This window comes from Muntiacus reevesi, chromosome 1 (assembly GCF_963930625.1).
Source record: "Muntiacus reevesi chromosome 1, mMunRee1.1, whole genome shotgun sequence".
Lineage (NCBI taxonomy): Eukaryota > Metazoa > Chordata > Mammalia > Artiodactyla > Cervidae > Muntiacus > Muntiacus reevesi.
Genome location: NC_089249.1, coordinates 239413408 through 239430489, shown reverse-complemented (window position 1 = coordinate 239430489; position 17082 = coordinate 239413408). Strand labels below are relative to the sequence as shown.

At 51.6% G+C, this 17082-nt stretch overlaps 1 protein-coding gene across 3 annotated transcripts in view; it reads right to left on the bottom strand.

Annotated features, from left to right (window-relative positions):
• The window catches only part of NDST1 (N-deacetylase and N-sulfotransferase 1), an 88752-nt gene that overhangs the window by 46518 nt on the left and 25152 nt on the right, over positions 1-17082 (bottom strand). For all 3 annotated transcript variants that reach the window (XM_065918918.1, XM_065918916.1, XM_065918917.1), the window contains 2 exons: positions 10953-11849; positions 2783-3277 (listed from right to left, as the gene is read on the bottom strand). In XM_065918918.1, coding sequence (XP_065774990.1) covers positions 2783-3277; positions 10953-11465 — 1008 coding nt within the window. In that variant the 5' untranslated portion in view covers positions 11466-11849. The remainder of the gene's footprint in view (positions 1-2782; positions 3278-10952; positions 11850-17082) is intronic.

Below are 17082 nucleotides of genomic sequence, written 5' to 3'. Positions count from 1 at the left end.
CCATGAGGGCCCACAACAAGGGTCCAGCTCCTACGGACATGCTACAAAGGCTGCAGGGCCCAGGGAGAAATAAGAATGGGGATGCTTGCACAAAAATTGTTAAAAATGCCAGGAAGGCAACAGCAAAGGACCACCTTGTGCGGGCGTCTTTGAAGCATGGGGCCCTGTGTGACTGTGCAGGCCCCATACCCATGAAGCCAGCCTGGGCCGCCACCTCCACCAGGCCTCCAGTAAGACAAGGCCTAGGCCCTAGTACTACTGTGTCCTTGAGAAAGTTCAGCAACTCCTCCAGGCCTGTTTCCCTAGGTGTGAAATGGGGATAACAACAGCTCTCTCATGGGACTCTAAATGAGATACTACATGTAAAAGAGCCTGGCATTTTGGTAAATGATGGAAAATGGTGGCATTGTCATGTCTGCAGACACTGCCACTGTGAGCCTCACGTCTTCATCTGTCAAATGAGGGGGATTTCACCTCACTGGTGACTACAAGGCTGGTATCAAAGGATCACAACTTTTCCAAAGATGTACTGTGTGTCCAGCAATGCAGTGGTTCCATGCACGGCACACCCAGTGCTTTGCATGTCAGTGAAGGGATGCTGACTCTTGTGAAACAAACATACAGTTGTCCTCCGGAGTGGGGACTCAAAAAGTCCCTACCAGGCATGATGTGAAAGGCTGCTAGGAAACCTGCAAGAAGAGCCTGCTATCAGAACACTTTGCAAACAGAAAGTCCTGGCCCTCCTGGGGCCATGCACCACCTCATGGAAATCCATGCCCTAGCTGTGTTGCCTTGGGCCAGTCATTTCACCTCTCTGAATCTTAGTGTCTGCCTCTGTAAAATGAGATTTAAAACAATACCCATCTCACAAAGCTGCTGTGAGGATCGGTGAGGCCACACACAGAACGGGTTGAGCACAGAGCCTGGCGCTTGCCAAGCCTTGAAGAAAAGCTGCGGTTGGTATTACTTACATTGCACTGGACAGCCCGTACTGTACAAGTTAATAAGCCAACATTCATGTTTCTGAAAGAAAAGCTCAGTTGTCACCAGTGCTTGGGATTGAAGAAAAAAATTTTTAAAAACTCTGTCCATTCTGACTCAAAAAAGGATGCCTAAGGCACATAGGACCCGGCTGCTGGAGGGCTCGGCAGTCTGCGCTGAGCTGCGTGCATGGGAAGAGGGCATCTCTGCTGGTATTCTTCTACAGAAACCTCCAAGCTGCTAGCATTTCTCTCACTCTAAAAATGGGGAAAATAAGAACCAAGAGGTCAAGTCTGGGGTTCACGGCAGACACAGTGAGCCTGGCAGCCTGATTGCCTCCTGGGGCCAACCCTGAACCTCTCAAGGACTCATCCTGGACAGGCAGCAAAGACCTAAGTTACAGAGGAGAGAGCAAGGCTGGCCGCCAGAAGAAAGACCTAGGTAGAAAACAGTTTTCTACTTTGCTGGAGGTGGGTCGTGGCATCACATGAAGCCTCAGCTGGAAGGCTCAAGAGGAGTTGTCGCAAAACTTTTTTCCAACAGAGGAGCCCTTGAGGAGGTGAAATCTCGGAAGCAAACACGTAAAAAAGCAACACTGCCCTGTCCTAAAAGTGGGGCAGAGGGCTCAGAGCCTGGCATCTGCACACGCCCCCCACCCCCGCTCCAGCCTCCCAGGCCCCTCCCACCCACCCCATCTTGTCATTTCACTGCTGAGGCTCAGACGTGGGAAGGGGTATGCTCAGGTCACCCACTTAGGGGCAGATTGGGACTTAAACCCAGGTCTTGACTCCCCAGACACTGCCTGCTCCCCAACAGCCTCTGCTCTGCTCTTCTCCTCTGGAGGTGTGAGGAGGAGCAGAGAGTTCACTCCGGACCAAGGAAAGGTCAACACATTCCCCTGCCCCTCACCCAGGGGACCCCATCCCCCCTATGGCCCTTTCAGGACCTACAGCCAATCCCAACACAGCACCCATGGGAGGAAAGCATTCCTGTAAAGTCTCTTTCACTCCTCCTCCTAACATAAAAAAAAAAAAAAAAAAAAGTCTTGGTTTGGTGCTAATACATTTCTAACTCTCACTAATCTCACATAAGAGAGGACAGGCGGTCAGTAGGCAGCAGTACTTCACTAGAATTTAATCCCCTGTTTTGTTTTCACTGGATCTATTGTTATGGTTGCCCTCTATTTATGGCATGTGATACTGATTCCCCATTTACACAAGTGATGTTCCCTTTGCATATAACCCTGAGTAAAATAGTGAGTAGACGGAAACTGTCTTTTAGAGAATGCTTAATGGTCTTAATTTGTAGGTATCTCTTTAACAGTGAAACGTGTAAAATTTCATGGCTTGCAAAATACTTTTACATATAGTTAGTTAAGTCAGGTAATCATTTTTTTAATTAAACACACACCTTCCACCATCTATACAGAGCTCAGTTAAAGTATGCCTTGTCTATGATTTAAGCTCTAATTCTTGTTTTATGAGTTTTAGAGGAGCTTTGATACTGACATACATGTTTTTTTAAAAATCATGTCTGGATTAAGAGGTAGGTAAACAACTCTGCACAGCTCCCATCTCTCAGTAATGTCCCTGAGCCCCACATATCCCAATGTAAAATTCCTCTATATTCAATACTTCAAATAATTTTAAATGGCAACCTGCTGTGAAGAAAATAGAACCAAGTGGCCAAGGGAGGGGCACGGACAGCATAAGGAAGGTACAGAGAGCAAAGTCACAGTGGGGATAGCAGAGTTTGACGGTGGTGAGGCCTCCCCTGCCCCCCCTGGCACCCCCAGCCATACCTTCACATCCTCCACCTTCATGCGTGTGCCCTCCTTGCCCACGAAGATATCGTCAATGTCCACCAGGATGTAGCGGTCCAGAGGCAATGAGAGGCGCTTGCCCGTGAGGAAGGCCACAGCATCAACGAAGACGAGTTTGTGCAGCCAGAAGTTGAGGTTGTTGCCAAAGAGGACACGCTGGATGCCGTCGTGGAGGCCCAGGTCCTGGACCACCGTGGCGTGCAGCGCGGCGTGCAGCCCGGCATCCGCACCCAGGTGTGGGATCGACTCAGACGAGCGTGTCTTGGCCAGCAGCACTGGCTCGTAAGTGGAGTGGTTCGACTGGAACACGGTCCAGTCCTCGCCAGGCAGCACGCCCTTCTCCACCTCGCTGGGCCGGGTCACGTAGAGCAGCGGGGACTTGGGGTTGATGCTGCAGTCCTTCAGGCCCAGGTTCGAGTGCAGGAACAGGGGGAAACCTTTGAGCTGCGCGCTCAGCAGGCTGTTCTCATTGGCCTGCAGCAGGGAGGGGAGGGGGAAGACAGCCATCAGATCCAGAGCCCCCCAGGACCATGGAATCTCAGGTGTAATACTGAGATGGGCAGAGAACAGTAATGTCAGCAGTGCCCACTCTCATTCCTGGAGGCCTCATCACACTTCTGAGCCTGTGTGAACGTAGCACGCCCCACCCTGCCCATCTCAGTACTACACCAGCTAACACACAGGATGGCTTCCCAAAGCCAGAAACCGGGCTCGTGTACTTTAATGTGAAGGGGCCCTGTAACCCTCCCAGCAGCCCCATGATGGAGGCATCTCCGTTATACAGACAAGGAGACCAGGCCCGGAAAGGCTAGGTAACCTGTCCAAAATCACACACAGGAAAGCCAGCAGTGGAGCGCATGGATTCTGCCACCAGTCCGCCTGACCTTGAGCAAGTTATGTAACCTCCCCACGACTCAGTTTCCTCTGCTATAAAACATGGCCAAGAATGGCAGCAAGTCCCTCACGGCTGACGGTGGAGGGTGAGCACTAAGCCTGGCAAAGTGATCAGAACAGGGCCGGCAGCATTACCATCGCTCCTTCAGTCCTCACATCAGCCTCTGTCACCCCACTTCACGGGCAAGGACACCGAGGCTCTGAGTGTGGTGTCATCCTGGGTCACACAGTGGTCAGGACGAGCCACACCGCACAGCCAGATGGCTGACCCCAGAGTCCACCTGCCTGACCACCAGACTCCCTGCCTGAGCTTTCCAAGCTGGCTTTTGCCACACCATCTCTTCTTCAGGAGAAAGCCTGGGCGAATGTCCATGGAGAAGAGATCAGAGAGCAGGAGACTGCTGCAGGCGCAGGAGCAGACACTCCGCCCCAGAGTGCTCCCAAGCCCTAGACACCCCCAGCACTGCCAAGGCCACGCCCACAGGAGTCCAGCTCCCTTGCCTCTCTCCCCTCCCAGGGTCCGCCACTGCCAGCTCCCTGGGGACCTTCAGACAGTACCCACAGCACCCCTCTTCCTCTTCCCTAGACTCAGAGCCCCTGACCCTTGTCCTTCACCCTCCCAGTCACCTTCCTCTGGTTGTAGTATAATCTTTCTTTGTCCCTGTGCCAGCTCCTTTGAATCTTCTTGGCCTGACAAACTCCTGCTCATCCTTCAAAACCCAACACATCTGCCCTCTTCTGCCCCTGGGACCACATTATAGCCTTGGCAGCAGCACTTCTCACCTCAGCTGCAGCACTATCTGTTCAGAGTCTCCCTGCTAGTCCCTCTCAAGGGCAGGGACGATGTCATTTCCACCTTGGATCCCTGGTGCCAGCACAGGCTTGACACCCAGTGGAAGAAAAGGCATACTTGATGAGTAAGCGAATTTTTAAAAAGAAGGGACAGATCCCAAATACCTGGCACATGACAGCTGTTCATTACATGTTTCATTTGTTTATCCCACAATTATTCACTATTCCAGGCACTGTGTTAAGTAACAGGCATGTGGTGAGAAAAACAGACACTGCTCCTGCCCTTATGAACTTTAAAGACAAGCAGAGAAGAGAGATATCAAAATAGTAGAAATGTACATAAAACGTCAATGTGGCACAACTACACAGAAGAGGTTCAGAACTCTGGAAGAGCAGGTAACTGAGCATAGTCAGCTAGCTCGAGAGAGGCTTCTCTAGGAAACGGACTTCTGAACTAAGATTTAAAGAATGAGTAAGTGTCAACTAGGGCAGAGGTGGGAGCTAAGTTCAAAGAACAGCAAGTGCAAAGGTCCTGAGATTGGAGAGAGTACGGCACAGTCAAGGAACATGGAAAGGCCAGCAGAGTGATCAAGAGGGAGAAGAGGCAGAAAGGTCAGCTGGGGCCAGACCTGCAGGACCCTGGAGGCTGGAAGTGGCACTGGGAAGCCAACAGAGACTCCATCAAAGGGATCTGAACAGAGGGATGACAGGTTCCAATTTGCATTTTAAAAAGGTCCATCTGGCCACTGTGTGAAGAATGACTGGGGTGGGACAAAGCAAGAGTGGACAAAGGGCGCCAAATGAGGCTGGAGAGGGAGGCAGGGTGGCGCACTGGGCTGCCCTGGAGAGCGGGCCATTTGAGCGCTGTGCAAGGACACTTGCTGAGGGCTGAGCCTTGTGCCCAGGGCACCTTTTAGTAATAACCTCCACGCAAAGTGCTTTTCTGTAATTCCCGTGAAGGCTCCGGAGGGCCCTGGCCTCACAAACTGAGGTAAGGGGCCTGTGTTCCACTCTCCACACACCAGGAATACCTGCCAACTCCCCACCCTTGTGTTGAGAGTCCCAAATTGAGAGGCCCCTCCCCCAGCCTCAGGGTCCCCAGGACTATTAAGCCAGCACCGGGGACAAAGGCAGTGGGGGCCAGCGACATCTCAGGCCCTGTCCATCACCTGCTGTGGCTGGGGAGGCCACAGTGGACCATAGGCACTGGGGGATCCCATTTCAAAGCCCCGATCCTGGACTGACTGCCAGGAGCTGGCAGCTCAGGCAGCTGGCCAGCTGGGACACGGCGAGGAAGGGAGAAAGCCAAGTCACTGACTGTCCACCCCAGCCCGCAGTGAAAGCAACTGTCTGGGAAGGGAATGGAAAGTAAGCATAAGCATGGCAGAAACTGACCCCTCACTGTGGGCCTCTCCCCAGGGAGGGGAATCCCTCCTGCTCTTCAGCACTGGGGACCCACACAGGAGACACCACATCTTCCAGTGGGGTCATCAGGCAGTGGAAGGAAGAGCCCTGACCAGGGAGTGGGGAGGCCTAGTACAGACTGAGAGTAACTGGTTGCATGACCTTGGGAACCTTAGGGTGCTACTTCCCAAGGTGCTACTTCCCAGGGCCTCAGGTCTTACAGCCATTGGTTAGTTTACTCCTACAAGTGGGTTAGAAGAGCTGAGCAGGGTGGCTGAATCTTGGCTCAGACTTACAAGCTGTGTCAACCATGTTGCTTTTGCGGCCTCAATTCCTCACCTGAAAACAAAGTACTCACTTCATAGGACCTATGAGAATTATATATGATAAGGCACTAGAGCGTTCAGGTATGACCTAAATCAAAGCCCTTCTGATTATTCAGTGGAGCTGATGAATAGATTCAAGGGATTAGATCTGGTAGACAGAATGCCTGAAGAACTATGGACAGAGGTTTGCAACGTTGTACAGGAGGTGGTGACCAAAACCATTCCTAAGAAAAAGAAATGCAAGAAGGCAAAGTGGTTGTCTGAGGAGGCCTTGCAAATAGCTGAGAAAAGAAGAGAAGAGAAAGGCAAAGAAGAAAGGGAAAGATATACTCAACTGCATGCAAAGTTCCAGAGAATAGCAAAGAGAGACAAGAAAGCCTTCGTAAGTGAACAATGCAAAGAAATAGAGGAAAACAACAGACTAGAAAGCTCAAGAAAATTGGAGATACCAAGGGAACATTTCATGCAAAGATGGGCACAATAAATGACAAAAACTGCAAGGACCTAACAGAAGCAGAAGAGATTAAGAAGAGGTGGCAAGAATACACAGAGGAACTGTACAAAAAGGGTCTTAATGACCCAAATATCCATGATAGTATGATCACTTACCTAGAGCCAGATATCCTGGACTGTGAAGTCAGGTGGGTCTTAGGAAATCTCACTATGAACAAAGCTAGTGGAGGTGACGGCATTCCAGCTGAGCTATCTCAAATCCTAAAAGATGATACTGTTAAAGTGCTGCACTCAATATGCCAGTAAATTTGGAAAACTCAACAGTGGCCGCAGGACTGGAAAAGGTCAGTTTTCATTCCAATCCCAAAGAAGGGCAATGCCAAAGAATGTTCAAATTACCACACAACTGCACATTTCACATGCTAGCAAGGTTATGCTCAAAATTCTTCAAGCTAGACTTCAGCAGTATGTGAACCAAGAATTTTCAGGTGTTCAAGCTGGATCCAAAAAAGACAGAGGAACCAGAGATCAAATTGCCAACATCCGCTGTATCTTAGAAAAAGCAAGGGAATAAAAGAAAAAAATCTACTTCTGTTTTATTGACTATGCTAAAGCCTTTGACTGTGTGGATCACAACAAACTGTGGAAAATTCTTAAAAAGCTGGGAATACCAAACCACCTTTCCTGCCTCCTGAGAAACCTGTAGGCAGGACAAGAATCAACAGAAACGAACATGGAACAATGGACTGGCTCAAAACTGGGAAAGGAGTACGTCAAGGTTGTATACTGTCACCCTGCTTATTTCACTTGTATGCAGAGTACATCCTGTGAAAAGCCAGCCTAGATGACTCAAAAGCTGGAATCAAGATTGCCAGGAGAAATATCAACAACCTCAGATATGCAGATGATACCAGTTTAACGGCAGAAAGCGAAGAGGAAGTAAAAAGCCTCTTGATGAAGGTGAACGAGGAAGGTTAAACAACTAGCTTAAAACTCAACATTCAAAAAACAAAGATCATGGCATCCATCCCATCACTTCATGGTAAATAGATAGGGAAAAAGTGGAAACAGTGACAGACTTTATTTTCTTGGGCTCCAAAATCACTGGGGATGGGGACAGCAGCCACAAAATTAAAAGATGCTTGCTCCTTGTTATAAGGCTATGATAAACCCAGACATGGTATTCAAACGCACAGACATTATTCTGCCAACAAAGGTCCTTCTAGTCAAATCTATGGTTTTTCCAGTAGTCATGTATGGATGTGAGTGTTGGATCATAAAGAAAGCTGAGCATCGAAGAATTCATGCTTCTAAACTGTGGTGCTGGAGAAGACTCTTGAGAGTCCCTTGGACAGCAAGAAAATCAAACCAGTCAATGTTAAAGGTAATCAACCCTGAATATTCACTGGAAGGACTGGCGCTTAGGCTGAAGCTCCAACACTTTGGCCACCTGATGGGAAGAGCTGACTCTTTGAAAAAGACTCTGATGCTGGGAAAGATTGAGGGCAGGAGGAGAAGGGGGTGACAGAGGATGAGATGATTGAATGGCGTCACCGATTCAATGGATAGGAGTTTGAGCAATCTCTGGGAGATGGTGAATGACAGGGGAGCCTGGCATGCTGCGTGCTACAGTCCATAGGGTCACAAAGAGTAGAACATGACTGAGCAACTGAACAACAAGGCCTGCAAGGCAATGAGCTGAGGGTGTGGCACAGAGTAAGTGTGCAAACAGGGCTTCCCAGGTGGCACTAGTGGTAAAGACTCCAGTTGCCAATGCAGGAGACAAAAGAGACGGGGGTTTGGTCCCTGGGTCTGGAAGGTCCGGGTTGAGCACATCCTGGCAGAGGCCTGACAAGGGCCACTAATGCTTTCTGTGTACACTTGTGTGTGTGTTAAGTTACCTCAATTGTGTCTGACTCTTTGCGACCCCATGGACTATAGCCCGCCAGGCTCCTCTGTCCATGGGGATTCTCCAGGTAAGAATACTAGAGTGGGTTGCCACGTGCTCCTCCTGGAGTCCCAACCCCCGATCTGCAGCACGTGTTTCTCGCAGAAGAGCAGAAACATGCAGCCTGACCACCAGATGGCTCCCGTTAGAATGGAAAGTCACCGGCCCCTGATGAAAACCAAGGAGGGGTCTCGTCTTACACAGCAGGGTGGGAAGAGCACGGAGACCGGGCATGACCACCAAGGAGGACCCACAGGAGACGCAGCACACCCCTGCCCCTCCCTGGGCCAGTGTTCACCTCCTGTAGAGCAAGGAACCAGGGCCTGAGGGCATCTGTTGTACCCACTGCACCCGATGACCAGAGTCCACCGACTGGTCCCCAGAAACCAGGGGAACTCTGTGTACTAGGTGTGGCCTCTGGTGCAAATCCTACTAAATACATGGTTTTTAATGCTCCTGGACTCATCCCAGTGTTGGGAATAAAAGTCTCTGGAACCAGACCACCTAGGTTCAAATCCTACACCTATGCTCATTAGAGGTGTGAGTGTGGGCACATTGCTTTGCTCCTCCTTGCCTCAGTTTCCTTCTCTCTCAAATCAAGATGACCCCCACCTGGTTTGGAGGATGGTTTATGAGTGTCAAATGTGTTAGTTCACATAAAGCGCATAGGATGTGTGTGGCTGTGCATGAGCACTCAATAACTGTCAGCCACTGGGACATTTCTCAGGCCTGGGGCTCCGAATCAAGCATAATGAAGTCCATGGCAGGAAAGGGAACAGAGTCCAGGAGCAAAGGGAAAGCAGAAAATGAAGCCGTCTGACGCGATGCCACTGCCCAGCCAGAAACCAGGCCAGCATTTCCCAGATGCTGAGATGTGAAATAAAGGGTTTTGTTATCAAGCCAGCTGGGGAACAAAGATTACCAGGTTGCTCCACTGCAGGACTTCTAAGGGCCTTCAATTTCTTGGTCCACAAAACCTTTTCTAGTGGCAGAGCATCCTGCTCCATTAGTGCATGAAAGAACACGCTGTGAGACACCCTCATCTAGACCACAGTCCCCCGAGTACGGAGCACAGGGCCAGGGCGTGGCTGGGCCACCAACGCCTGGGGACGAACAAGTAGCCATCGGTGCACACGGGCTACTTCTGACCCATCTCCTGCTCCTCTCTCCACTCACGCCACACAAGGGCTGACCTTGGGACCTTTGCACAGAGCCATGGGCTCCTCTCACGCCCTGCCAGTCAGTTAATCAAAGACAATGTCTCTGGCCATTCTATCGAAACCAGCACCACTGCCCATACCCATCATCCACATGCCCTTTCCTGCTTCCTTTTTTTTGTACTTATCACCACCTGCCACATGGTATGTTTATTTGCTCACTGTCTAGTCACCCACCCCACCCACTGCCCGGAAATGTCAGCAGCACAACCACAGGGACTTTGCACACTTCGTCACCACTGTGTCCTCAGTGCCCACCAAGGGACATAAACATGGCAGGCACTCTGTAAATATTTGCTGAATGCAGGAACAAATACCCCTGAGCACCCAGCTACAGTTCCAGTCACCCACCGTGCAGGTCAGAGTTCTCTGGCCAGAGCCTCTGGGTCCCCTATCCAGCTGTCCCCAACCTCCTCCCCAAGGACAGCTTCTCCATGACAATTTCAGCAAGGACCGTGGTCCCAGTGGTCGCTCCGGGTGCCCCACCAAGCCCAGAGCAGCTCACCTGTCCTCTGGAATTTCTTTCCCCTCCTTCTTCCAACGCTAAGTGGCTCTGGTTCAGGGGTGCATGAACTCCATCTACCCCTCCACAGCCAAGAGGAAAGGGTGCAGGACTCAGAGCCCCAACCATCTAAGTCTGGGCTCAGAGCCTGGCTCTCCCACTTACAGGCTGCACAGCCTCCTGTAACCTAACTTGACCTTCCTGAGCCTTGGTTTGCCCATCTACAAAATAGGGACATACCCCACCCTTGTGAGAACTGCTGTGACAGGTTCTGAATGACCCAGCAGAACACATGCTCTCCTCCCTTGTGCCCATCCCTAGGGCCGCCTTTGAGAACGGGCCTGCAGTGTGCAAGGCCTGTGCACAGCAGGCAATGCCCCTGTTGTGTGCTTCTAATAAAGCTAATACTTAAAAGGCACCTACCAGGCATAAGGCACCATGTGCCCCAAGCGCCTTACACTCACCCGCTCACCCTTCACAACCAACAAGCTGGGAGGAGGTGTGTCATTACACCCATTGTACAGGTGGGAAAGTCAGGAACTCAGTCACGAGTGTGGGGTGAGAATCGAGCTCGGCTGGAGCTCCTCACTGCTCAGACCTGCTCCCCGCATACCTTAAAGAAGCCGATGATGCCCACGCCGTAGGCCACACAGTACTTGTCCAGCAGCTCCCGGTTCCAGGCATCCAGGTTGACGTACTTGAGAATGTTCTCATAGATGATGAGGGCGAAGCGGCCACGGCCCTTGTCGGTGAGTGTCGGCATGTCGCCCTTGCCCGGTGCAATCTCCGTGCGGTACTTGAAGCGGCTGGACTCCAGGATGGCCACCACCTCCTGGCCCAGCTGCGAGTAGAGGCTCTCCACGAACACCAGCACCAGCGGGTCCGTGCGGGAAGGGGTGGCCGCTTGGATGGGCTTGAGCGGCAGCAGGCGGCTGGGGGCCACGGGAGGAGGGTCCCCACAGTCAGGCTCGGGGGCATCCGCCGAGGGCTCCAGGCCCCGCTTCCAGCCATAAAGGTAGTAGGCCGAGACAAAAACGCTGAACAGGCAGAAGGCGAACAGCAGGAAGAGGACGGCCTGCGGGGACACGTGCCGACACAACCTACGGAGGCGCGCCAGGGCGGGCATCCTGGCCCCCGAGACCGTGGCCAGCAGGGCCCTGGCCTGCCCGGGCCGCCCCAAGGCCCCACGCAGGAGGAGATACCCGAGTTGTCCACCGGCCGAGAGAGTCACAGAGACTCAGCGAGTGCGGCCCACAGTGGGCAGGGGAGAGGAGGATCCGGGCCCTGGCCCTTCCTCCCAGCCAGGGGCGCAGTCCACGGCTGGTTGCGCTCCTTCCTTCCTCCGCACCCCGTTATGTCACCATGGCAAATCCCCACGTGGTCCTGTGCACAGCGGAAGTGCCCCAGGGCGTCAGGGCCTTCTGGGGGGGCTGGGCAGCGGGCAGAAAGATGCTGGGCAGGCCTGGGGGGGCCGCATGCCGCTCGCTCAGTGGGGCCCCCGGGGCCAAGGCTGTGGAGAGAGAAGGAGAGTCAGAAGGTGGAAAGCCAGAGTGTGGGCTCTGGGGCTCTACCGACTGTGGACCCACAGGACCTGATCTAGGCCGGCCCGAGTTCAACTACTGCCGCTCGTCCTGGGTGCATGCTTTGGGGCAAGCTTCTTCATCTGAGCCTCACTCTCTCCACGTGTTAACAACAGTACCTGCCTCACTGGAGGCTGGGAGGTTTCATCCCAGGTTTCATAATGTATACTTCATGCTGAGCAGTTACCTGCGTGTGGTGTCTACGTGATAGATACTGTTTATCATGATTACCAGAGTCCAAGACTGCTCTGGTAAGACTAAGAAGACTCCAGAAGCAAAGTGGGACAATAAACATTCACAAGGCCTGGCAGCTAGAGGTGGAATTCTAAATCACGACCCAACACCGCGTTCCCCCACTCCCTTACCCATGTGCTTCCCACCCATTTCTCTCTCAGAATGTGCTCAGCAGCGCCATCTGACAGATTAAAGCCTAAGGCTCAGACTAGGATTCAGACCTAGGCTGTGAGGCATCAGTGGCTTGGCTGTGCTAGAAGGCCCTCTCCAGCATTAGCCATCTCACGTGTGAAATCACCAGGCCTACTGCATCGGGTTGGGGCTGAGGGATAACTGATGAAACCCATTGGAGGAGCATGGTGTAAGCCACATGTAAGAAATGGCAGCTGTCGCTATCTGCCCCAAACACAACAGGCATCTCCCATCCTCAGGGCATAAGCCCACAGCAGCACAGCAGGCGACCAAACCCTCCTGCCTTGAGGATCCCAAGCTCGCCCAACATCCTCACCCAAACAGCACCCTGACCACGGCCCTCTACGTGGTTTCCCTTAAACATGAGTGGAGGCAGCTGCTGAAAGCTGGCAGGAGAGCTCCCCTGCAGGATGGGAACTGGGGACAAGGACAGGAGGTGTGAGGGACTGGGCTGGCGCAGCCAGGAGGGGAATGTGAGTCTCAGACCCAGAGGCGAGGATGAAGATCCTCAAAATCGCTCCCAGCCCCCAGACTATATGGTCTGCTCAGCGTGGGTACAGTCTACCAGAGACCCTACAGCTGTACTTCTAGGAACTCATCCTAGAGGTAGTAATTGCAGAAGTGTGCAAAGATCTCCCACAAGAAAACGAATCCCCGTGCTGTATAATAGCATAGAGTGTTGTTTATAATAGCAAATGCCCAACAACAGGGGACTGTCTTTAGCAATTATAATGCAAGCATGTGATGGAATCCCAGGCAGCCATTTACAATATGTTGAAGGAGGACATTTACTGACACAAAAATATAATTACCATATATATTATTAAAGTAGAAAACATTTTTATAAGACCATACGGTCTTATTTTTGTGAAAAATTTTATGCATAACCCAGAAACTGGTACTAAATCCAAAAATCAAAACAAAAAACAGTAACAATTATCTCTGACTTTTCTTTTCCTTTGTTTCCTAGATTTCCTATAATAATCATTTGTTACTTTGTGAATATATGAAAGCAAATATTTTAAAGGATGTGCTCAGAAGCAAAGAGGCACGGGTATGAAATGAGGGCATGTCTTGGACACTGGGTCCGCTCTCAGTCCTGGCTCAGTGCTGCGTGGCCTCAGGCATGCTCTGCCCCGTTCTGGGCTTCTTGTCGGTCAGCAAGGGACCTGGGCCAGATGATGTCTGGGGACTTTTCCACCTCTGATGTTCTACAGTTCAGTCTCTTACACGATGTACTAGCACCACAGGGAACCCAAGGCAGCCAAGAAAACAGGCACCTACGATGCAGGGAGAGTGACAGTGGGAGGAGGGAGGGTATCTGAGAGAACTGAGGGGCACTTAATCCCCCTGGAGTAGGAAGGGGTAAGATCAAGGAAGGCTTCCTGAAGGAAGTGGTACCTGAACTGGCCGGAAAGCCAAGCAAGGGTTGACCCGGGGTAGGAAGACGGAGGGACACACAGCACAGCTATCCCTCTAAAGATAAGGGAGCAGGCAGAGCTTTCCAGGGAGTCCCTGCAGTTCCAGCTGAGAGCAGGGCAAGACAGGACTGGCTTCCTGGGTGGGGCCAAAAGAGCTGGGGTGACTGGTCCAGCTTATTCCCAGGGTGCACCCATGTCCCGTTCCCCTTCGATAAGGGCAGCCCTCTGCCCTACAGCGAGCCCCACCCCTTGGCCCAGGGCCAGGACAGGAGCACAGTGGGTGGGGAGGCACCTGCCTACTCAGGCCATCTAACCCCACCTCCCCTGCTGGCCTGGGTGCTCTGGTCACTGGCCTTCAGCCTGTTGCATTAACAGCCTTTCAACATGTGTGCTAATGACTCACCAGCAGTCTCAGGCGTCTTGGGGTCACCAACCCTTGTGGGAATCAGACATTTTCCCATTAAAAAAAAATGCACGTACACTGTGAAATGTTGTAACAATTTCAGAGTCCAAATCCAATGCCTCCAACTCCCTAAAGCCCTAGGTCAATAGAGCCTAAGGGTTACATGGGCAGACTAAAGCTAGGCAGCTTCGTTCAAACCCAAGCCCTACCACCCAGTAATTGCATACTCTTGGGCAAGTTCTTCAAGTGCCCCCAGTTTCCTAATCTGTAAAACCAGAAAACTTGACATACTTCCCAAAGTTGTGAAAATTAAGTGAGTGGATACACAAGAAGTGTCATGCCTGGCACACAACCCTGAGGAAGGGCCAGCTGCTGTTTTCATGCATTCCTATTTAACGTACTCATAACGTGGGTAACACCTGAGCCCACAAAGCACTGTCAAGCTCCGGGCACTCTCTAAGTCTCTAACAGCCCTTGGAATCCCAAATCCCCACTTTCAGAAGCCGTGCCTTGCTGGGGAACTGGATGGATGAGCAGAGGCCATGTAGAAGCCAGAAGGCTAGAGAGAAGGCCATGCAAAGCTCAAGCCCAAGAGAGGGTAAAGGAAGAAAGAGAGTGACCAACTAGCCCCCGGCTCCAGAGAAGGCTGCATATCCCGACAAATCGCTGACCACCATCGAGCTGGCCACAGGGCCCTCCAGTGCAGCCCTCACCGTAACCCCTCAAGGGCCTGGCACCAGCCATTCAAGGCTGGTGCCTTGAATTCCTGCCTGAATTCCCGCACCCCTGTGGCTCAAGGGATGCCAAACAAACGTTTCAAACCTCCGTGGAGCCACCCAGGCCTCAAGGACACCTAGGGGCTGAAGCCTCAACACTTCCCTCCCGCCCTGGGCCTGCCTGGGCCTTGCCGACATCACCAGCCATTTTCCTAAACTCCAGCCTCGCCCAACCAGTCACCAGTCTTGGTCATGCATCTAAGCCTTTGTTAATGAAGTTCCCATTGCTTGGAATGTCTTCCCCTACCCCTTGGGACACTTACTCATCCTTCAAGACCCCAGTTCCAATAGCATCATGTCTCTGAAGTCATCTCCACCCACCAACCCCTTTCCTGCCCCCACGTCCCATTCCTCCTCGGGCTCCCGCCCCATCCCTACTCTATAGCATATAAGCTGAGAACCAGGACCCTCCAGGCAAAACAGGATGCAAAATTCTTTGACAGCATTTTTCTTTGAGACTAGCTATCAGCATCTTAAAATCAGGAGATTTCATATAAAAGTCAGAACTTCCAACTTCTTGGAGAAGGAAATAGCAACCCACTCCACTACTCTTGCCTGGAGAATCCCTTGGACAGAGGAACCTGATGGGCTACAGTCCATGGGGTCGCAGAGTCGGACACGACTGAGCTATTGACACACACACACAATTGAGGAGATACTTGATGGCGAGAGGGTACACTTCATCTACTCTCCTATTTCCTGCAGGAAACAGGATGGGGCAGGCAGCAGCTGGGAGGCAGGATGACTCGCCACCCCCCCCCCCCCCACCATCCCTTCTGGAAGTCTTGGGGCCTCAGTGCCTGCAACAGCTGGTCTTAGGCAAATAGAAGACTAAGTTGTTTACTAACAAAAAAAAAAAAAAAAGAACTTCCAACTTCTTGAAAAAGAGCACATCTGAGGGACTTCCTGGCAGTTCAGTGATTAATAAGACTCTGCACAGTTTTAATCCCTGGTTGATGCAGTGTGGTTCGGCAAAAAAAAAAAAAAAAAGTCCATTAAAAATAAACAACACGTTTTAGTGACACTAGGCCTGTGGAAATGGCAACCCACTCCAGTACTCTTGCCTGGGAAATCCCATAGACAGAGGAGCCTGACGGGCTACAGTCCATGGGGTCGCAAAGAGTTGGACACGACTGAATGGCTGAATACAGCACGGGGCATGCACACCCAATGGCCACCTTTGTAGCTTATACTTCAAGCTCCGGCCTCAGGTGGGTGAACACAGTCCCATAGCTGACCTCCCTCCCTCATTTAGCTCTCTGATGGCTCAACAGGTAAAGAATCTACCTACAATGCAGGAGTCACAGGAGATGCAAGCTCAATCCCTGGGTCAGGAAGATCCCCTAGAGAAGCAAATGGTAATCCACTCTAGTATTCTTGCCTGAAAATTCCATGGACAGAGAAGCCTGGTGGGCCACAGCCCATTGGGTCACAAAGAGAGCTCCTCTGGTGGCTCAGTGGTGAAGAATCCACCTGCCAGTGGAGGAGACACAGGTTCGATCCCTGATCCGGGAATATCCCACAGTCAGGGCAACTAAGCCTGTGTGCCACAACTGCTGAACCTGTGCTCTAGAGCCAGGGAGCTGCAGCAATTGAGCCGACAGGCCTCAGTTACTGAAGCCTGCAAGCCCTGAAGCCCACACTCCACAGCAAGATAAGCCACTACAATGAGAAGCCCCCATACCACAACTAAAGAGTAGCCCCTCATAACCACAACCAGAGAAAAATACACACAGCAACGAAGATCCAGCACAGTCAAAAATAAAATAATAAATAAAAAGAAAAAGCAACAAAGGGTTGCAAAGAGTGGGACACAACTGAGCAATTAAGCACTTAAGTGCGCGCGCACACACACACACACCAACCCCTGGGCACACCCGAGTGTGGAGTCCAGGCGGAGCAGACTTGGGAGTGTTTCTACACATGGCTCTGTACCCTGGAGCCTGCAGATGGGGGCAGGACCAGAACTTATGACCTGTGCCTGGCACTGTGCTAAGCACTTTTACATACTTTATCTCAGTTAATCCTTACAACTAATACTGTCATTCACCATTTACAGCTGCAGAAAATAAGGCTCAGAGATGCTAAATCACTTAAACCACACAGCTAGTCAGTGGCAGAGATGAAATCTGAACCC